The following is a 22,540-nucleotide window of genomic DNA, read 5'->3' on the forward strand; positions in this document are numbered from 1 at the left end:
GAATAAAAAGACACAGGCAGCTGATCTTCATAATATTCCAAGTTTGAAAAAAGCAGAGGGTTGGTTAGCAGTGAACCGCAAGCTAATCCAACCCCCCCGCCCCCGCCACGGGGACGGTGGCATTAGGGGAAAATTCACTTTATGGAAGTTTCAGTACTAAGTTTGTCACTAGAGAAAGGAGTTCCCTCAGCTTCCCAGGAACTCTGAGATCTCACAACTACGAGTCTCACAAGGTGGAAGTTTTAGCAAAGATTTATTTCAGTAAGACAGGATAAAATAGGGAGAAGTGGGGGGAGGGAAGGGAGAAACATTTCCTGCCCCCCCACCCCGCAGGAAATAGGAGTGAAGACTTAAAATGGTGGTTCTTATCTGTAGCCTTTATACTATCTAGGGGGTAGGGTGTGCCTTGTGGTCTTGTCTTGCTGACCCTACTCATTAGACAATGGTTTTGGGTAGATGGGTGCTGTTTATTATTCTAAAAGGGAGGTGTTTTCTAGGCCTACCCAAAACACAGGAACAATAGGTTTTAGGACTTTCCCTTTGTCAGACATGCCTTTCATTCTATCTTTCCATCTCATCTAGGATCCTGGCAACTTCTTAACATATAGGGAAGACAGATGCAGACAGCCAATCTATGTCTCCCTGTTCTTGTAATTTAACATCAAAAGGAGGTGGAACTGCCCTAGTTCCACCTAGTTTTTCGGGTTTTTGTGTTTTTGACAGCACTGGGGATTGAACTCAAGGCCTTACAGTTGCTAGACAGGTGTTCGACCACTTGAACCACTCCTCCAACCCTTCTTTGTGATGGATTTTTTTTTTTAAGATAGGGTCTTACAAACTATTTATTTGCTCAGGCTGACTTTGAACAGCCATCCTCCTGATCTCTGCCTCCTGAATAGCTAGGATTGTAGGTGTCAGCCACTGGTGCCTGGCAGTTTTTCAGTCTTTACTTCCTGGCTTCAATATCTGAGTCTGCCCCTTTTAATATTTATTACAAAATAATATAATTAACCTGTTTCTTCATCTATCCTGCCTCAATTTGAGCTAAACTGATTAAGAAAAGCTAATGGGACATATTTGTGTCTAACTAAGCAATGTTATCTCACAACTTTGCCAGTGTTTTTGAGATCAGTAGTTAAGTTCTTTGTGGGCACTGGTGGGTTGAGGGCCATGGGCACCATGTTTTCTGTTGCCAGTTAATCCTGTCCAACCCAGCCATGTGCATTTGTTAGGAATGCCATGGTGAATGAAGAGTAGTAGAGGGTAATTCTGGGGTCTGGACTGGACCTCCTCTCCTGGCTGTGGGTGACAGAGCAAAGGCCTTTCCCCTGGCTGTCTGCTTTACAGCTTCCACCTGTCCTGAGCACACAAATGAACATCCTAATATGTAGAATCCCTCAAAATCTGGCACTGTGTGTAAGCATTATACTCTTTCCAGGTTTAGTACCTTCCTGGAAAGGGCTGTATAATCTGGACAATGGCCACATGCATTACACATTGCTTGGAGCACACCTTCGCTGCTATCACTTGCAAATCCACAGGTAAAGGCAATGGAATGGTTGCCAGATCTCTGGCTTTGGAGTCAGAGAGTGCTGCTATAGTTTGGATCTGGAATAGCCTTCAAAGGCCCATGTGCTACAGTCTTGGTCTCCAGCCCGTGGCATAGTGGAAAGTGGTGAAAACTTTTAAGAGGTGAGCATAGTGGGAAATGGGAAGTCTTCTGGTCATTGGGCATATGCCCGTGAAGAGGACTGTGGGACTCCAGTCTCTGAGATGGTTTACTCTGCCACACGCTAAAGCCATGATGCACTGCCTCCCTACAGCCCCCACACAGCGGGCCAATTATCGACTGGAACCTTCAAAAGCGTGAGCCCAAATAAACCTTCTTTCTTTTAAAGTTGATTAGCTTAGGCAGGCCTTGGGTCAGATCATTCCATAGGCTCCAAGATCCCTTGGAACTTTTATTCATTTATTCAACAAACAGGACAGAATATGTGAGTCAGTTTCACACTTATCTGCTTCACCTCAATGGAGTCATGTGACTCGTCAACATGTGCATAGTCCTACCTTACAAAGTTGCTGGGATTAACTAATTTATATGAGAAAACACTTGTACACACAGTGCTTGGCACATTGGTATGCAATGTGGGTCATTAGACTCAGAAATGTGTGTGTATAGGACATTTAAAAATAATGAAATCCCAATGTGTAAGCTTATGGAGAAAAAAGGTAAATCATGGGATTTCTCCACTCACAGCTTAAACATTTTAAACCCAACAGCCCCCTTCTTGAAGAAGTGTGTCTTCCTTTCATGTCTGCTCCCTTCCCCACTTTGGGTGCTCAAGTTTCTTTCATTTCAATGCCCCGGTGCAGGAGAAGCAGAAAACTAAATTATACTAGCTTACATCAAATTTATTCATTCAGAAATGTATAGGGATTGGAATGGTGGTACAGCACTTGCCTAGCAAGCACAAGGCCTTGAGTTCAACCCCTAGTTCTGCCAAAAAAGTATAAATGAAAATTAAGCGATTCAAAATTTTCACCTTCACTATAGACAAAATCTTTAGGAAAAATTGAGGCTTAATTCTGCGTTAACGTTAAAGTAGGAGGCTGTTGCCAAGTGCCATTTGGGCTACAATGAGCTTCTGGAGTAGAAATCACTTACTTTCCTGTTGTGTGCTTTAGAAGCAATGAACTTGACTGAGAAGTCATCTTGACTTCTAGATAGTGGTTGAAGCAAATTACATTAGGAAGCTTAAGAACACCAACTGACTTCCCTATGGCCAAGGTGAACGAAGGGAAAATTTAAACACACTTTGAAAATCTCCACCCATCTCTACCAGAGTATCTGCAACTGAATCAAGCAACTTTCTAGATGGCCAGACTGGACAATACATGTACAATCTTCATGTACAATACACCCAAATTCCAGTGAAAGAACAGAAGGAAGACTACGGATTTCACCTGCCTTCCATCTGACTTCAGTCTTTTTGTTTCCTTATTAAATTTCCTCTAAAAATGAAGGAGTAAAATTCTGGTAACCTTTAAAACTTTTTTTTTCTGGGGGGCGGTGCAGAGAATATGCTGTTTAAACTCAGGTGTGTAAAGCAGGTACCCTACTACTCAAGCCACATCTCCAGTCTATCTTGCTCTGGTTATTTTGGAGATGGGGGGTCTCGAAAAATAATTGCCTGGGCTGGACTTGAACCATCATTTTCTCTTGTCTCAACCTCCCAAGAAGCTAGGATTACAGGCAAGTACTCAAAGGTACTTAGGGTACCTTTCTTTTTAGGCACTTTTTTCAGTACTGGGGTTTGAACTCAGGGCCTTGCACTTGCTAGGTAGGTGCTCTAGCACTTGAGCCACGCCCCAGCCCTTTTTGCTTTATTTAGTTATTTTTCAGGTGGGGTCTCCCACTTTTTTGTCCATGCTGGCCTTGGACCACAATTCTTCTGTTTATGCCTCTTGAGTAACTGGGATGGTAGACTTGTACCACCACATGGTAGCTTGTCTTGTTGAGATGGGGTCTTGTTAACTTTTTTGCCCTGGGCTGGGTTTGGGATTACAAACATGAGTTTAAGAGTATTTAAATAACAACAGCACCTCCTGTGGGAATATAAGTGACCTAGGCGACAATTACTCCTGAGTGGCATTGCATTTCTCCAACAGCAGAAATGGTGGCACAGACCCCAGAGGGAACAGTATCGCTTATCACATGTGTCGTTCATAGCCAACTAGAGCCTGGGCTTAATGAGGCTTCACTTCTTGGAAATATGTCCAGGAGTGAGGCAACTGATAAACAGCTCTTAAAAACTATTTCTGCCTTGTGTTCAAATGGCAGGAGAAGAGGGTAACTAAGAAAATGTTTATAGCTTAAAATATTCAGTGTCAGCTGGGCATGGAGGTACACACCTGTAATCCCAGCATTCAGAAGGCTGAGGCAGTAGGATCAAGAGTTTGGGGCCAGCCTGGGCAAAATAGCAAGAACTTGTCTCAAAAAAAAAAAAGTAAAAAAGTTATACCTATTTTTTTCATTTCAGTGCTGAAAGCTTAGATTATCAATTACAGAATATCAATCTGTATGAAGAACTAGAAATGTACAAAAAAGAAACATAGGGAAGTTTACCCACAGTGCCACCAAAATGAGACACTTCCCATCTAGCATATTAGGAAGTGAGTTGCGTTTTGAGTTTATCTTTTTTCTCTACGTTTTAGGGCACGTTTTTCTGATGTACTTAGTTTACAGTACAATGAGCATAAAAGAGAACACAAACCAAATGTATAATTAAATTAAATAGCATGATTTAATTTAGTTGCTGCTTCTCCATCCTCTTAAGTTAAAAAAAAAAGTAATAATTAACTATTAACGTTAATGAATTTAAACCTTCCAGAAAGCATGAATCCAAAAGGAAATGTCCGACAGGTGATATAAGCCAGACATTCTATGGCCTTTCCAGTTTCAGTTTTGAACACTAAACGTCAACGAGAAAAAAATCTCTAGAATTTTCCAGTTTTATTCTCCTAGAGCACAACCGTGGCTTGTTACTGTGCGTGGTCTCCCAGCAGATACACGATAAACTCGTAGGTGGACAGCACGATGGCAGTGTTAGGGATCTGCCGGATGAGCTGGGCAGACAGTCCTCTGTAGAAGGCGAGGTAGCCTTCCTCCCGGAACACCAGGCGTGCTGTTTGGACGAAGGACTTGTACTTGGTGCCCTCCTCCCGGAGCCTTGTCCTTATGACCTCTGCAGAGAGAGAAATAAAGAAGGAAAGAAGTCAAGTTCAGCTGTGTCTGTTTGTCATCTCAGTTGTATGAGGACAGGAGAGTCACTTGCTTAGACAATGAAAAGGTAAGTTTTGCCAGGCGTGGGTGGCTCATGCCTGTAATTCTAGCTACTAAGGAGGCAGAGATCAGGAGGATCACAGTTTGAACCCAACCCAGACAAATAGTTCACGAGACCATATCTTGAAAAAAACCCATAACAAAAAAGAGCAGGTGGAGTGGCTCAATGTGTAAGCCCTGAGTACCCAAAAAGAAAAGAAAAAGTTCAGAGATTAGACCATCTCGTACTTCCAACTTTCTCCTCTGCAAATCTCTCTCCAGCTGAAAAACAGCTCCTCTTCCTTCAGGACTCTGTCCACCTGGCCTCCTCCTGGATCCCCAAAGCTCAGTGCTTCCCTGTCATGGGGACCTCAGACAGAGGGAGGCATTGCTGACCTCTTCTCCATTAGTCCCTGGGGGTTCCCTTAGCTGTGACTCAGCACGAGCAGCCTCAATACCTGTCACTGAGACGGCTGGGGCATGTCATTGCTGTCAGTTTAGGAGGCTTTTGGAAACAAAGCCTGTTTTTCATGGCCCGACAAACTTAAGGTTTTTTGTTTTTTTCTCACAGTACTGAGGCTGGAACTCAGGGCATTGCTCTTCCCAGACAGACTCTACTACTTGAGCCATGGCCACCCTCCCTTTTTTTTTCTTTAAAGTAGTGCAGTGGTTAATTCTATAATTCCCTAAAGTTGTAGTGTAGCTGAGTGGTAGAGCCTGTGCTTAGCATAATCAAGGCCTGAGGTTCAGTCCCCAGCACCAAAGCAAACAAAACGTTTAAAACATGCACTTCCTCAAATGAGCCTGATGCAGTGCCCCTTTCACTGTGGAGACTGCGTGATTTTTAAGTCTGGCTCCAACCAATTTTTTTGAATCAAGGAATTTTTCTTTGAAAACACTGGAAGTACACAGGGCCAGATTTCTGCACAGTGTGTTTTGGCTGCACAAAGTTGGAGGTGATCGAGGCAAAGTTCCCAGCATGCATTCGGTTAATGGCAGCGTCATTCATACTCACCTATGTGCAGGTAAGGGTAAGCATCCCCAGTCTGGGGATCTGGAATTTGCACCCAATGGAGCATCCTGCTGGCAGGATTAGGCACACCCACCGGGGAGGTCTCTGCGTGTATTCCAAATTGAAACTCTTGTAATGCTGAAACACTTCTGGTCACAAGAATTTTTTTTTTTTGGGGGGCGGGGGCGGGCCACTGGGGTTTGAACTCGGCCTCACGCTTGCTAATTCTACTTGAATTAACTTGAGCCACACCACCAGCTCTGTTTTGTGTTGGGTTTTTTTTTGAGATATGCAAACTATTTGTCTGGAGCTGGCTTCTTCTGATCTCTACCTCCTGAGTAGCTAACAGGCTAGCTAGTGACAAATGACAAACCTGACACATGTTTTGCTGCTCTGGAAAAAAAAAGCAAAACATACCGTGTGGATAAGCAATGCAGGAGGCACACCCCTTAGAGATAGCAGCAGCTGCCATGAGTCCAAAAAAACTTGTGGAATTTTTCTCAGTTCCGTTTGTTGAAGAGGCAAGTGGGACTTCCTTCAGACACTTCTTTAAACTTTCATAAATGGCAAAGCAGATTATCGTTTCTGAGATCCCAGCATAGGAGGCAGTTAGTCCTCTGTAGAAGCCGCGAATACCTTCAGTCTGGTACACGTGCCGGGCACACTGGAGTGTATTCATCTGCTTGGAGCCCCTCACTCTACACAAAGGAAATCAATGGCAGGTGGCTGAGAGGTGCACCATCAAGTCACAAGGGTGATTGCTCAGTGCACAAAGAAACAACAGAAGGAGGAACCTGTCCTCCTGGTTCTGCAGCCAGCTGGCCCCTGGCCCACTCTGTGAGGTCAGCCAGGACTCATGACAGGCCCCCAGAATTGTTTCCACGTGCATCAGCCGTAACAGAAACGTGGGCATACATAGCCTTTGACCCCATTCTAGAAAGAGCCAGTGGAGGACAATCCTAGTATCTAAAAACAGGAACATGTAAGTCAACTTTGTACACACCCTAGATTAAAACAGTCATGACAGCAGTACAAATGGGAAAACACTTTAAGTAGAAAGCAGGACAAAATTCTACATAAAGTAAAACTGTAACTATGACACATGTATGTTTCAGGAAAATACCAAAGGAAACACCAAACTTCTGACACATTGATGAGTTTTATAAAGTGCTCTCTTTTATGCTCTGTTCTCCCAATGGTGCAATTTGTGTGTGTGAGCTCAGTGTTGAATCCAGGGCCTCATGTATAAATGGTGCATTTTCATTCTATTATTTCCAAACTTAGTTCCCTCCGCCTTAATCCCAAAAAAAGGTAACCTAGAGTAAACTGATGTTGGCCAGTTATTTTACTGTTGTTCTATCTCCTTGCCCCCACCTTATAATGAAAGTAACTTTGAAACAAGTAATCTACTTTAGTTGTTTCTTTTATTTATTTTCTGGGGGCACAGGAGTTTGAACTCAGGGCCTCATACTTGCTAGGCATGTGCTCTACCACTTGAGTCATTTTGCCAGCCCTTTTTTGTGTTGGATATTTTCAAGCTAGGATCTCATGAACTATTTGCCTGGGGGTGGCTTTCAAACTCCCATCCTCCTGATCTCTGCCTCCCGAGTAGCTGGGATTATAGGCGTGAGCCACCGTGCTTGGTTTTATTTTGTTTTTGGTGGGACTAGGATTTCAAGTCAGAGCTTCATTCTTGCAAAGCAGGCCATCCACCTCTTGAGCAACACCTCCAGTCCATTTTGCTCTGGTTATTTTTTTGGAGATGGTATCTCATGAACTATTTGTCCAGCTGGCCTTGAACCTTGATACTCCCAATCTCAGCCTCCCAAGTAGCTAGGATTATAGACAGCAGCACTGGCCCCCAGCATGTTGTTTCTTTTGTAGACAGCCCTTTCTATCTACAAAGCAATCTCCTCTGCTGGACTCACTAGTTTACAGTATAAAGTACTGCTGATTCTAGAAGTGCAAAATAAGAACAATCGAGCTTTTACTCAGTGTTCTCTCTGTCGCCCACACCTGGCAGCTCTCCAGATGGTGCAGGTATTTATTGCTGCTGCAGAAGGCCCTCCAACCTCCTGTCTTCCCTTTGCCTGGACTGCACAAGGGGACCCACCAGGGTCCTGGGATGCCTCAGGCTCCTTGTTGCACCAGACAACCATTCTCTTTGTTCACTGTCTCTAATGCTGCAAGCTAGAAGGTAGGAGCTGTGTTCTATTCCCTGCTGCTTCTTTATTGACCACTGCAGCAAGAAATGCTCATTGTAGAGAGACAGGTGTTCAGACCCCACGAACCAAAGTTCTGAAACAGCTTGAGTGTGTAGCAGGGAGGTTAAAAGAACATGTGGGAAGGCTCTCCACTGACTGATGCGTTTACCTGCTGCTAAACAGAAGTGATATTAGGACTCTGTGAGCTCTTGGCACTGGGAGAGATACCAAAGGCTGCTGGGAGACAAGGCTGGTCAGAAGCTCAAGGACAAGCAGATGTTAGCACCACACAACCAAGAAGGGCAGGGGAAATTCCTGGTGAGAGACAGAGCACCAGATTCCTAGTGAGGGAGGCAGACACACTGGAGTACATGACATTTTTGGAAAACTGCAAAGGACTGTTGAATGCTTAGTTCAGAAGTTATTTACCCTGAGAGTAACTGACACTCATCAAAGGATTCCGAGCAAGCAATCCGTTCAAAGGGTCAGACCTGGTGCACTGCAGAAGGCAGAATGGGTTGGGGAACCTGGGGTTTCAGACCATCCAAAGCTGTCGTGCTCATGAGAGGACAAAGAATGCAGGCAAGTCCTCTCTACCCCTCCAGGGCATCTCACCCTCTTTCCCTCCTTTCCTTATAGGTAGACAAAAAGCTGACTGGGCCATCTAGAAGTTTCCAGGGTACACATTTCTAGGCAACAGTAGCACAGAGAACCCAGGCAGTTCCTTGAAATTAGACCAGGAGGAAAATTCCATTTAGGCCTAATCTCTAATAGACACCAGCACCTCTCAACTATGAATGCAGGTAATGGCCACAGTAGTATTAACAGCATCTGTGGTTGTACACAAATACAAACATTTCCCTCCCACGTTAGTCACCAACATAAAAAGCACTGTTTCAATCACTTCTTTGAAACTATAGGAGTTCCTGGACTGGCATTAAATCTTGTTATTTAATACACTAAAGAAGCATTGTTACTGTATCACGTTCTAATACTGACAACTATATTTCAATAATGCTTTCCTTTTCTCTTAAAAAACTTTATTCTCGCTGGGTGTTGGTGGCTCATGCCTGTAATTCCAGCACTTGACAAACTGATAGGAGGATAGCTAGTTCAAAGCCAGCCTAGGCTACATATAGTGAAACTGTCTCAAAAAAAACCCCCAAAACCAAACCAAACCTTTATTCTATAAAAGACCTTCAGGCTTCACCAGAATGTTAAAGGAATTCATGGCACACACACACACACACACACAAAGTTGAGAACTCTTGGTTAGAGTTTCAGGGCAGAAATCTAGCATACTAGAGGGCCATATTCAGAGTACCCTCTGAGCCTGAAGGCTCCACAGGAAAGCCAGGCCTCTAACAGTCCTCACCACTCCACCTGCAGGACTACTGGAGAAGGAAGTCAGGACCACTGAGGGACTTCCCATTGACCCTCTGTCATCTCTGTGACCCTCCTCTCCCCTCAATGTAATGTTTACAGTACAACTCTCAAAACAAAAGGAATTTCAACACATGCTTAGATTGAGGAAAAAAAATAAGATCACAAAAGTATAGCTAAGAACTCCTATGTCTAACCCAGTAGCTAGAACTGGAGGGAGCAGGAAAAAAAAAAAATCTGCAAGAATTCTTTTTTTGGGGGTAGGGGGAAGGGACTGGGGTTTGAACTCAGGTCTTCCTGCTTGCAAAGCAGGTGCACTAAGCTTGAGCCACACCTCCAGTCTATTTTGGTCTGGTTACTTTGGAGATGGGGGTCTCATGAACTATTGGCCCAGGCTGGTCTCAAACCACAATCCTCCCAATCTCAACCTCCGAAGTAGTTAGGATTACAGGCGTGAGTCACTGGTTCCCAGCTCCCAGGAATTCTTATATTAAGGAAGGAATGATTAATAACTTACTTCCGTTCTAGCTGCATCCGGGTTTTAACCATCCATATAGGATTCATTAAGGAATTTGTGACAAAAGCTGGAAGGAAAAAAAAAAAAACACACACAGAGAAGTCATAACTGAACACAACCAGTATTTATTAAAGCTGTCTACACCATACAATACACTCTGAAGTCAGGATGTCAATGCCTTAACAAAACTGGATAGCAGGAGGCAGTCACACCTCCATACTGCAGATGGAAGCCACAGTCTCCTAAAAACCTATTGCTACTGCGGGTCCCCAAAGAAATCACTCAATTTCTAGAGCCCTGCTGGCCTTTCCAGCCTCTAGGGGGTGCTGTTGGCATTTCTGTTCATGGGATTTCTAGGGTAAAACTCAAAAAAGCCAACTTAGAAACCCCAGATCCAGAAATACATATATTTTTAAGTTGCTGATTTAGTCCAAAGGCAACTCTCTCTCTAAAGTGGAATGAACGAATTAAATCTCCACTTATATGAATTCAAATGCAGAGATTTAAAAACCTGACAAATCATTTCAGGAAACTGAAGTTTTAGAAACTGATTTGCTTATAGGAATCAGTTTTTGATAAGCCTTCTGCATCTTAGCATTACTAATCATCCCGGACAACTAAAAAAGGCAACATCGCAGTATTAGCAAACTCTCCTCTAATCCCTCCTGCAGCCAGAGTCCTGAGTAGAGGAAGTAGATTAACTAGACACTTGGAGGACACTGGTTTAAGAAGCTCCCACAAGGTCTGCTTCATTTACCCAGGGTTCTGCTAAGTTAGTTTTCAAGCATTACAAAATTGATTAGTTAGATCACGGCTAACTCACTTAGGCCTATTAAGTGAAGATCAGCCTGTTTTGGAGTGTTACATGTACTCCACAGAGCTCCATTTCAGTAAGAACACCTTTATCTTTGCTTTGAATTATTTTGTATTCAGGGGCTAGAAATCATAACCTATAAATATTCAGATGGGTTGCTAGTAATTTTATTGCGTGTAACAAAGGCAAATAAAACTGGTGTGGACACCTTAGAGGCTGGCACAAGAAAGTTTTTCTAAAATACCAATTTAAATTTCCTAAAAGAGCTGTGTAGTTAGATGACATAAAGCTCCCTATAAAAGACTGTCTTTTCTTGGCAATGTGCAAGTCTGTGCATTCCACCAAGTGCTTCCTGGGAGGAAGTCCTGCCTTGAGCTCTGCCGTGATGGAATGACTCCCTCAAATGGGAAGAGAAGCCTCTGGCCTGTCACTGGCCCTCCTGAGCCTCCCCAACCCCACCAAGCCCTGCTGTACAATCCAGCTGTTGTGTGCAGATGTGTCCCAGACACTCTGGGAAAGCAGGAAGACACAGAAAACATATTAATATTCCTTCAAGGGAAACGTAACACTGACCAGTAACATGCAGGAGAACATGTAAATTTTGAGCAAGAATTAAAAAGCTTGAGTGGTCAGTGAAAATGCGCTCTAGCTGCTCTCAAATGTGTGTGTTCTATCAGTTGTAACACCAAGCTTTTGAAAGGTCATTTTAGGTACAAAAGAAGCAGTGAGCTATTTCCAGTTCTTGGGGCGGGGGGGGGGGGAACAGTGTGTGCTTTGGGAAGCGAGAATCTTTCATCTCAGTCACTAGGTAACATACCTGCAGAGCCAGCTGAGAAAATATGCACAACATTGCTATTAGGCACGAAAATGCCATTAAATTGTTCTTTGGCCTTGGAGTAACATGCAAAGTACACAGCCCTGTTAGAACAAAGAGAAAACACTATAAAGAAGTCATCGTGGTACTACACAACACAGATGCGCTCCACACTATCTCAACCAGGAAGATAACATGAGAAGCAGTATGGGAAAGAAGTCAGCAACGAAGCCAGAAGCACGCCCTCACGGTGTGAAACCCAGACCTGCCACCCTGGAACTTCTCCCCTCCAGAAGAGTCTAAAATAATGGAGACATGTACAAAGCCCCTTTACATTCTTCTTCTGTATATAATGCTCATTCTTTATGTATGCCATATACTGTGTAACTTTTTTTTTTTTGGGGGGTGGCATTGAGACAGAATCTCGTTGCATAGCCTATGCTGCCCTAGAACTCACTAACAGGCCGGCTTCAAACTTGTGATTCTCCTGCTTCGGCCTCCCAAGTGCTGGGATTATAGATGTTCACCACCACATCTTTTAAAATTTGTACTGTTTCTTAAATATACCACATTTATTCTGCCTTACAACAAAAAGAGTCAAATATAATTAGAACTATTTGTGGATGACTCAGGATCACAACAAATAAGTGCACAGTGTTTCCATAGCCTACACCCCAGTCCTCTTGGTCTTTCCTCTGTCTTCCTTGTTGGCACTGAGGTGTATGGGCTACTTGGGAGTTTCCCTGCTATGCAGGGAAAATGCCTTTTTTTTTTTCCCTACTGACCAATAAATCAATCATAGAATCTGTTTTTCATGTTAGGATCTTGACTATTGTTAAATAAAAATTCAGGAAGCCATTAGACTAAGCTCTGGCACTAGGCCCCAAAAGACCAGACAAAAAATGGAATCACCTATGCTAAAGTTATCTGACCTTCTAAGAAAAAAGGTTAGGGAGAGAAGTCAAATTTCCCAACAGGCCGCTTTCAACCGCATGGTAATGAAGTTCCTTCAGCTTTAATCCTTAGGAAAAAAAGCAACCTGATGTTAACCTATCACCTTTCTGTTGTTCAGTCTCCCTGTTCTGCCTTATAAGGAAATAACTCTGAAATGTCCAATCTACTTTTTGATCTTTACGCTTTTATAGCCCTTCAGTCTATAAAACCAACTTCTTCTGCTCAACCCACGGGAATATTTATTTTATGGAATGAAGAGTTGCCTGATTCTTGAATTGGAAAATAAAGTCCATTAAAACCTTTCAAACTGAATTATTGTAATTTTGGTCTTCGACAACACACACACTCACATTGTATACCACTCACAGTTACCCACCTCCATTAGCACTGTCCAACAAAACTTTCTGCAAAGATGGAAGGCTCCCTATCTGCTCTCCAGTACAGAACTGCTAGCTACATGTGGATACTGAATACTTGAAATGTGGCTAGAGACTGAGGTACTGAATCTTTAATTTTAATTAAATTTAAGCAGGTGCATGTGGCCAGTGCCTACTGTACTGGGACAGTGCAGTTTCATATATTTAAACAGGCGTACACAGGTTTTAAAGAGAATTAAGTGTTGTAAAAAAACAAAAAACAGAAACAAATGAGGATGTTGGTTTATAAACGTAAAGCCTAGAAGCCTCTGCTGTCCCTACAGATCAGTGTTTCTAAGTGCACGAGTCACCAGGGGTCTCATCACAGTGCAGACTCTGACGTAGGCTTGGGTGTGCTGGGACTGTGGTTTTCTAACAGGCTTCTAGAGAACACCCAGGTACTGACGACACACTGTGCTTCGAGCATTAAACAACTCAAGAGATTACAGGTGGTGACAGCAGGTTAATTTTCATAATAAATAACCAGAATCTCTCCACACTAAAAAGCATACCCAGAGCCATCACTATTTCTCCATGTCAGCTATGTTTAGGCAAATCCAACATAGAAGAAGCAACCAATCATTTATAACAGGTTCCCCTGTGGCAACAGAACTCAAACTCACATTGTGCACTGTTTGCAGTGAGCCTGCTTACCTTGATGGTGCAACTCCAACCAAATTTGGACCCAAGCCTCTAAAAAGTGACTTTGGTCCCTCTTTCTCCAAGATAGACCTGAATAAAAGAAAAAATATACCTTTAAGACCCCTTGAGCAAGGCCAATGCCAAATGATGAGCTCAAGCTCCTCTTCAGCTAGAGGGAACAGAACATTCGCGAGACTCCAGACTCTCACCTGACTCTTCAATACACAGTCAGATTACAGAATAGCACTGTCATTCATACAGTGAAAAGCGCGCTTCCACAGCACGAGGCACACTTTCAACAAGCAGCACCAGGGGGTTCAGGTTTGTGCTGCACACTCACAACCTGGAAAGGTAGGATGAGCATCTGGAGAAGGGACTGGGGTCTTTAATCACAAGATCCACTGAGAAAAGGGTGTAGAGATTTGTTTGGGGAGCAGTTCTTTTGGATTTACTCCATATTTATAACAATTCTTTATCTTAATTGTAGTAGAGTCCTAAAGAGGAGTAAGGAGCCAGGTATGGCAGCTTATGCCCATCATCTCAGCTACTTGGGAGGCAGGGATAGGAAGATCTCTACCAAAGGCTGTCATGGACAAAAAGTGCAAGACCCTATCTGAAAAATAACTAAAGCAAAAAGAGCTGGGGGCATGGCTCAAGTGGTAGAGCATTCACTAGGCTATGTACCTCAAAAAAAAAAAAAAAAAAAAAGAAAAGAAAAAGAAAAGAAAAAAGATAGATGGGATAGAATAACAAAAGATTCATGGTTCATATGAAGGTTATTTAAAGCCAAAGTCAATACTGTGACTGATGTTCCTTTTTAACTTTTAAAACTGTGATAATATATACGTAACATAAAGTTTACCATTTTAACCTTTCTTTCTTTTTATTTTGGTGGTACTGGGGTTAGAACTCAGGGCTTCGCTAGGCAGGTGTGGTTTGGGTCACACCTCCAGCCCTATATTTAAGTGCATGGTTATTCGTACTAAGGACATCCACACTGCTGTGAACCGGCACTGCCATCTGCCTACAGAACCTCATCTTCTCAGCTGAGACTGTCCCTGCTGAACCCTAACTCCCCTTTGTCCCTTCTCCCCCAACCCTGAGTCATGGCAACACCATTCTACTTTCAGTCTCTCTGAGTTTGTCTGTTCTAGATACATCACATCAGTGGAATCAGGTAACATTTGTTCTTTTTCTAGACAGCCACTCTACCACTGAGCGACACTTACGGTACTTATCCTCTTTCTGACCAGCTTATTTCGCTTAGCAAGTTGCCAGGTTCATCTGTGTCTGCACATGTGTTAGAATTCCCTTCTTAGCCAGGCATCCGTGGCTCACGACCATCATCCTAGCTACTCTGGAAGCAGAGATCAGCCAGCCTGGACAAGTAGTTTACAAGACTCTATCTTGAAAAAATGCCTGATACAAAAAAGGGCTGGTGGAGTGGCTCAAGTGGTAAGAGCACTTGCCTAGCAAATGTGGGACCCTACTGGTCCCCACCAGTGGTTCATAGGCACTCCTAGCTACTCAGGAGGCAGAGATCAGGAGGATCGTGGATTGAAGTCAGCCCAGGTAAAAAGAGAGACCCTATCTCAAAAAACCCTTCACAAGAAAAAGGGCTGGCAAAGTGACTCACAGTGTAGGCCCTGAGTTCAAGCCCCAGTACCACAAAAAAAAAAAAAAAAAAAAAAAAGAACTCCCTTCTTTTCACAGACCCACTGCTGTATAACCACACTTTAGAATGGATCGTGTCCACCTTTTGGCTATTGTGAGTAATGCTGCTATAACAAATACAGTACCTGCTTGAGTGCCTACTTTTCATTCTTTTCGGTATATCCCAAGGAGTCTACTTGATGGATCACATGGTCATTCTATGCTTAGGTTTTGAGGAATGGCCACACTCTTTTCCATAGGGGCTATACCACCATGTATCTCTATCAGCAAAGCACAAGTGTTCTAATTTTTCCATAACCTCACCCATGTGCTTTAAAAAAAAAAGTTAAATGTGGTTTCTGATTAAAAGCAGCACAGAAAATCCTAAAGTGACTGTATAAAATGTTCTTTTGAGACATTTCTCCACTTTGCTGCAGTGATTCTTCCAGTTGGTTAAGTTTATTCTTCCAATGGCTCCATTTTCTACTGGCATCCAACAGAACTTTTGTCATTTTATTACGGTCTCTCATTTAACCTCCCAACATGCACTCGTTTATGTGGCCTGGACTAACCTAATCGCTTTGGTCAAGTACATGAAGGTATGTGGCTTTGCCACCCTAGGTGACTACCGAGTACACCTCACTCAAGTGCAGCAGATGGTTCACTTTTCCTTTGGCATCTGCAGTGAGTTTAAAATAAGACTTAATAGACAATGGAATACTGTTGAGCAATAAAGAGGAAGGACTACTGATGTGTGCTACAATATGGATGAGCTTTCAAAAGACATCAGGCTAAGTGAAGAAGTCAGAAAAAACCACACATTACATGATTTTATTTATGTGAAATGTCCAGATGAGATATTGATTGGTTGCCTAGGGTTTGGGGTGAGAGATGGGAAGTAACTGCAAACAGGTAAAGGGGTTTCTTTTAGAGGGGATGAAAATATTCTAAAATTAAATTGTGGTAATGGTTGTACAAACTCTGGTGTGAACATGCTAAAATTAGTGGAACAGTAAGCTTTTTTTTTTTTTGAGAAAGGGTCTCCCTGTAATGGGTAGATGGGACTACAGGATTGCATCACTGTGCCTGACTAAATGATTCACCTTTAAAAGCATGAAATTATATGACATGTGAATTATATCTTAATAAAGGTGTTTAAAAAATAAATGAAACCAGGCAAGGAGGATGAAGAAAAAAGATCTAGAGAGGAGGAGAGATATTGGTAGGAAAACAGTTTTAAAATTTAGTTCTTGTACTAAATCAATTGTTTACAATGGAAAAACAGTAAAACTGGAAGTCAGATTGTAGAATAGTTCAAAAGTAGTGTTTGATCAACATGAAATTTCTTTCTTTCATTCTTTTTTTTTGGCAGGATTGGGGCTTGAACTCAGGGCTTTCACCTTGAGCCACTCCTACCAGCCCTATTTTTGTGAAGAGTTTTTCAGAGATAGGGTTTTGTGGAACTATATGACCAGGGTGGCTTTGAACTACGATCTTCCTGCCTTATGAGTAGCTGGGATTACAGGCATAAGCCACTGGTGCAACACAACATTTCTTGAATTTGAAAACTGCACTGTGGTTTTAAGAGAATGCCTTTGTTTTTAGGAAGTGAATGGTGGAGAACTGAGGGTGAGGGTCAGGATGCATACCTCCCATTTTCAAATGGCTCAGAAAATACACGTGTGGATATAGAGCCCAAATGCAAAGAAACACAGCAAAATGTTAAAAACTGGGTGGATCTAGTAAGATACAAGCAAATTATCTGTACCATTCCTGTAACTTTTCTATTGTCTGATTTATTTCAAAATAAAAAGTTATTTTTAAAAAAGCTTACTGTAGGCCATAAAACACTGAGATCATGATGAAAGCCCATGAAGTTTATGAAACACAAGGCTTAGGGTAAACACAATTCTTGGGATTCCATAAACTCAATGCTTCAAAATGAAATTCCTGGAATCTCAATGAATACGCAAACTGGCTGAAAATAAGCCACCTGGCTCTCAAGAGAGGCATGAGAATTTAATGTTTTCAAATTAAAACACTTTACTTTTGCTATCTTTCTCAAACAGGATTGTTTTTAAAAGACCCAGCTCTCTGAACAAAATATTCTCTAAGTAATGCCCTGAGGTGTACTTACAATACAGTACTGCGTAAAAAAGGCTTGCAAAGCTAAGTGTATCTGGCCATTTCCTTAGGCTTCGGTTCCATCTGTGGTCCCCAGTAATGTACACTGTACAGCTCAGGGGCCATTTAAACACAATTAGGGGAATCTCTGGCTCCAGGAAGCTGGAGCCCTCATCCATAATACAGCAGGGAGCGCATGTCCTCAAGTGACTCAGGTCTTTTAAGAACTGAAGAAAGACCGTCTCCGCAGTTACTCATATTTAACAGTTGGCTGAGAGTCAGATCTGTTATATAGTCTGATCTTCTAGCCTATCTGGATGTTTACAGCACTCCTCTGCAACAATCAAGTCCCTACCACAATGGCTTTGAAAGGAGGATCCGGGCTCTCTGCCACACTCATGCTCGCTTCCATACGGAAAATGCAAACAAATCAAAGTCCTGTTTGGAGCATTTCATTCTCTCCAGTTTTAAATCACAATATGCACACCACAAAGGAATGCAAAACAAGTATGTCATCTGAACATGCCAGCTTTGAAAAGATAGAGTAGTTCACTTGTAGGCACCTTCTCAGGTTGAAAAGATACTTGAAAAAACAGATAGGAGGTACCTCAGAGGTTTAAAGGATAGGAGCTTTGTTGAAAAAAAAAAATTAAATCAGAAGACTTTTTTTAAAAGAGTGAATTCCTAAAACAAACACATTTGATAGTGAGAGTCTGAATTGGTTTGGTTAGCATCTTGCTTTTTTTCTTTTTATGTAACTATTCAAAGGACAAAAGTTAGCCATTCTCAATGGAGAATACTTTTTCTCTAATAGATTAACCTAGTATGAGAACCAGCAAGCAATGACTGGTATTTTGAAAGATAGTAACTTCTGGTAACTGCTAAGTCCCTGAAAGAGAAGACAAGCCACAGCCCACTGCATTCTAAAGGAGTGGCCATGCCATTCATTTGGTGTTGATAAACACAGTGTCTTCTGGAAATGTTTACAGAACAGGGATGGGCCTTGCAGTGTAGACAAGGCCTGGACCCACGTCCCTGCTTCCTGTTGCCTCCGTAAAGAGCCCTCTCTACAGACCATCGGTGCTGCTCCTGGCTCAGAGCAGTTGCTATGATAGTGCAGGGGACAAAGGAGGACGGCTCCCACCAGGGATGTGGCCATACTCTGTGACCACACTGCCCACAGTGGTACTGGTGCTGTCTGCAGACTGTTTTCTGAATTTACCAACAGAAAGGATAGGGAACATATTGCCCTGAAGGTTAAGCAAGCTTTCTTCAGATGAGATCTACATAGTATGATGCTCTCCTTCATGGCCTTGGCTGCCAAGAAACTCAGTTACAAATCTTGAACTCTTTAAAAAAAACACAGAAAAGCCCATGCTGTTCTGACAGCAGTAATTATTTACATGGTGGGAGGGTGTCAAGTCCTTGTATGCAATACCTCCTGACCCGCCCAAACTCACTCCCTCTGTTGGCACTGAGTGCTGCTTCAGTCATAGGCAAACTTCTAGGAGGCTGAGAGCATGTCAATGATCAAAATAAACACAAGTCCACCTCCGGGGGGGGGGGGGTAGAAAAGAGCATGTAAGTAAACAACATGCTCATAGATGGAGGTGAGTGCTGTGGACAAAGCAGGAGGAGGGCCACTGCAAGGCCTTCCTGCGAAGGGACAGACACGCAGATAATGTTCAGCCCAAGGCCTTAAGGACTTCAGGTGGCCTAAAGAACAAGAAGAAGGGGCAACGGAGGTGAAGTCAGGGGAGTCATGGGAGGACCAGCTACTGAGGAGGCTGGTGGGCTCAGGGGCCTGAGGGATGTGAGTAGAGGATCTCCCAGCTGCACTGCTGAGAACAGAGGGGATAGTGGAGGGGCTAGCAGTTAGTTAGGAAGCTAATGCAGCAGCCCAGGGGTGACAAGGTGGCCTCTATCAGGACAGAACCAGAGGAGGTGGTGAACAAAAGGCAGAGGTAATAGAATTTGCAGTGGGGTTGAGACAAATAAGACTCTGAGGCCCTAGGAACTATATGGCTTCCAGGAAGAAGCTGCTTTAACAAGACAGGAAGGACTCTGGGAGCAGGAGTTATGGGTTTGGTTTTGTGCCCATTATGTTTTGAATGGTTGATGAACATTTGAGCTGTCAAAACAGACAGCCGGTGGTGTTTGAGAAACACTGTCACTCACAGATGGTATTTGCACCAACCGAGGGAGTGACTGTCACTAGAGGAGCTAGCCAGGCTCTGAGTCGTGGACCCTCCTGCAGTAGGTTGGCGGCGGCAGCAGACACAGTCAGCAGAGGTGGCTTAGGATGTGGTTCCAGCAGCTGCTGCATCTCCACGGGAGAGCTCTGAAAGATCTCTGCAGCAGCCCAGCCTCGATCTGGGCTTTTATTTTTTTGGTGGTACTGGGGTTTGAACTCAGGGCCTCAAGCCTGCTAGGCAGGTACTCTATCACTTGAGCTACTTCGCCAGTACTTTTTTGTGATTTTTTTTTTTTGAGATAGAATCTCATGAACTACTTGCCTTGGCTGGCTTCGAACCTTGATCTTCCTGATCTCTGCCTCCTGAGTAGCTAGGATTACAGGCGTGAACCATAGGTGCCCGGCATTCTGGGCTTTTTTTGCTGATGTTTTTCACTTTGCTCTTGGCCATTCCAAATTGTTCTTAGAAATAAGGTGGCTATTCATGAAACATGACTTTGGGTATGTCACTTAACTGCTGCTCTGCATGTCCTCCGCTCCAAAATGGAGGAAATAGTAGGTCTGAATGCTAGTCCCTTAAGGATGTTGTGAAAAACCAATGAAACATTACAACTACTGCATGAAAGTAAGCACTTTTTTTATTTGAAAGCCATAACCACTAGCTGAATTGTGCTGGAGAATCCTGTTAAGTGTATATGCCAGGTTGAGGAAATAAAACTTAAGTGAAGCTGGGCACCAGTAGTGCACTCCTGTAATCCTAGCTATTCAAGAGGTAGAGATCAGGAGGATTGTGGTTCAAAGCCAGCCCAGGCAAATAGTTCCAAGACCCTATCTTGAAAAAACCATCACAAAAAAGAGCTGGTGGAGTGGCTCAAGGTGTAGGCCTTGAGTTCAAAAACAACACAAACAAAAAACCTTAAATGACTACAGCAGCGCTTAGGTAAAGTCTGGCACTCCACAGACACTTTTCTAACACAGCATCATAATTAAAAGTTTTCTTAATACCACTGTGTCTATTTTGATGTGAGAGCAGTGTAAGTAATTAATGCTGAACTCACATGTGAGTGAGTACTCCTTATTTTGTAGCTGTGGCTATAGCCACGAATGAATGCTGAAGGTTCTTAGTGGAAATGTCTGTTCCTGCATTTTAAAACATGGACTAACCTTTTCCTTTAGTTTACTTTGTAATGAACAATTGCCCTAGCTGGGGGACACACAGGTGTGGTGCTCTAGGGCTGGGGGTATTTACAGGAGATAACAGAGATAAGATACTGGAGATGTAGAATTTATATCCTCTTGAACTTAAAACATAGACCCTTCCCATTGCTCTTAGGTAAGGCTTGGCCCTGCTGACATCCATGACTTATGGGTAACAGCTTCCCGAGTACAGTAAACTGAAGTCACTAGTTGTAAGTTACTTGGCAAGTATGTGCGAGGAAGTTCATTTTGAATGTTAGTAAAGTAGCAAATCACCTGTCTCTGACTCACTATGCCCACGGCACTGCACGCTCCTTAGATGAAAGGTGTCACCTGAGACAAGGAGCTGCGACAGGTGTGAACAGGCGACTGGAAACAGGTGTTTTCCTAGCATTGAGGATCTGGACTTGAGTCTGTCCTGATGAGATCCATAGCTGCGTCCCTTGTCTCCTGGCATTTAGCTTTCCTGTCTGTCCTAAGGCCCCCTGCCTTTTTGGAGCCTCACTCCCCCATCTCAAGGATCTTAAGAACAATCCTCCTGGACTCTCTTGGAGAAGGCCTCTCCTTCCCTGGGTCACTTGGGTTCTGGACCAGCAGCTGGTGGTGGTGCCAAGTTGTGCTCAATAAGCTAGATGAACCTTTAAGACACATTTGGCACACATGGATGCCTAGGTGACACAGGTAGGTTTTACAAACAAAGGATACCTAAAAATAAACCAAACATTCATGCTACTTATCTAAAACATGGCTGAACTCTGCCCAAAGTGCAGAGCATTTCCATTCACTGACTCCTTTTAAGATTTTTCTCAAGTAAATGTCTTTTTTGAACACATCTTCTAAAGATGAGTTTCAGGGATCTGAGTATTATGCTCAGTTAAATTCAACTGTTATTTATTGAGTACCTCTTTTAAAAAGTATTGGCCCAGCCAGGAGTAGTGGCTCATGCCTGAAATCCTAGCTACTTGGGAGGCTGAGACTGGTAGGATGGTGATTTTTTTTCTTGATGGTACTGGGGTTTGAACTCAGGGCCTTGCACTTGCTAGGTAGGTGCTCTATTGCTTGAGTCATGCTCCCAGCCCGGGAGGCTGAGAATGAGAGGATCACAGTTCCATGACAGTCTGAGCAAAAAAGTTTGCAAGACCCTATGTCAACAGGGGTGGGGTGGGGGTGGTGGTGAAGGTAGGAGTCATGGTGGTGTGTGCCTGTCATCCCAGTGATGGCAGAAAGCCAACTAGGAGGGTCATGGTCCAGGCCAGCCTGGGCAAAAAGCAAGACCCTATCTCCAAAATAGCCAGAGCAAAAAGTATGGAGGTGTGGTTCAAGCAGTAGAGCGCCTGCCTAGCAAGTGTGGGGGCATGAGAGGAGAGGACAGAACAGGACAGAACAGGCCAGGCAAGGCCAGGCCCAGCTAAGTGTGGTGGCACATGCATGTAATCTCAGCACTTGGGAAGCTGAGGCAGGAGTATCTTTAGTGCACAGCTAGGATACACTACATAGTGATGCCCTATCTCCAAAGAAGGAAAAAGAAAGAAGGAAGGAAGGAAAGTACAAGCACAGGTCTTAAGCCAAAAATCAGTTCTTTTGAATTTTTTTACCTTGCCTTAAGCTTAAGAGACTGATAAGCCACATTCAATTTAGATTATTTGGCTACTTTGTAGGCAAATGAGGTATTTTTCTTGCAGTAACAATAATAAAATGAGTGCTACCATAGATATAAAAAAAACCTATAAATTTAAAATTGTTTTCAAATAAATAGAAGCCATCTCATTTCCATATTACCTATTTCATGACCCT

At 43.2% G+C, this 22,540-nt stretch overlaps 1 protein-coding gene across 3 annotated transcripts in view; it reads right to left on the bottom strand.

Moving 5' to 3' along the window:
• Positions 1–4,280: 4,280 nt before the first annotated feature.
• Positions 4,281–22,540, bottom strand: part of Slc25a33 (solute carrier family 25 member 33) — a 29,178-nt gene continuing 10,918 nt past the window's right edge. For all 3 annotated transcript variants that reach the window (XM_074081421.1, XM_020157491.2, XM_074081420.1), the window contains exons 3-7: positions 13,591–13,668; positions 11,570–11,670; positions 9,939–10,005; positions 6,252–6,532; positions 4,281–4,745 (exon numbers count right to left, since the gene is read on the bottom strand). In XM_074081421.1, coding sequence (XP_073937522.1) covers positions 4,543–4,745; positions 6,252–6,532; positions 9,939–10,005; positions 11,570–11,670; positions 13,591–13,668 — 730 coding nt within the window. In that variant the 3' untranslated portion in view covers positions 4,281–4,542. The remainder of the gene's footprint in view (positions 4,746–6,251; positions 6,533–9,938; positions 10,006–11,569; positions 11,671–13,590; positions 13,669–22,540) is intronic.

Source organism: Castor canadensis, chromosome 7 (assembly GCF_047511655.1).
Source record: "Castor canadensis chromosome 7, mCasCan1.hap1v2, whole genome shotgun sequence".
NCBI lineage: Eukaryota > Metazoa > Chordata > Mammalia > Rodentia > Castoridae > Castor > Castor canadensis.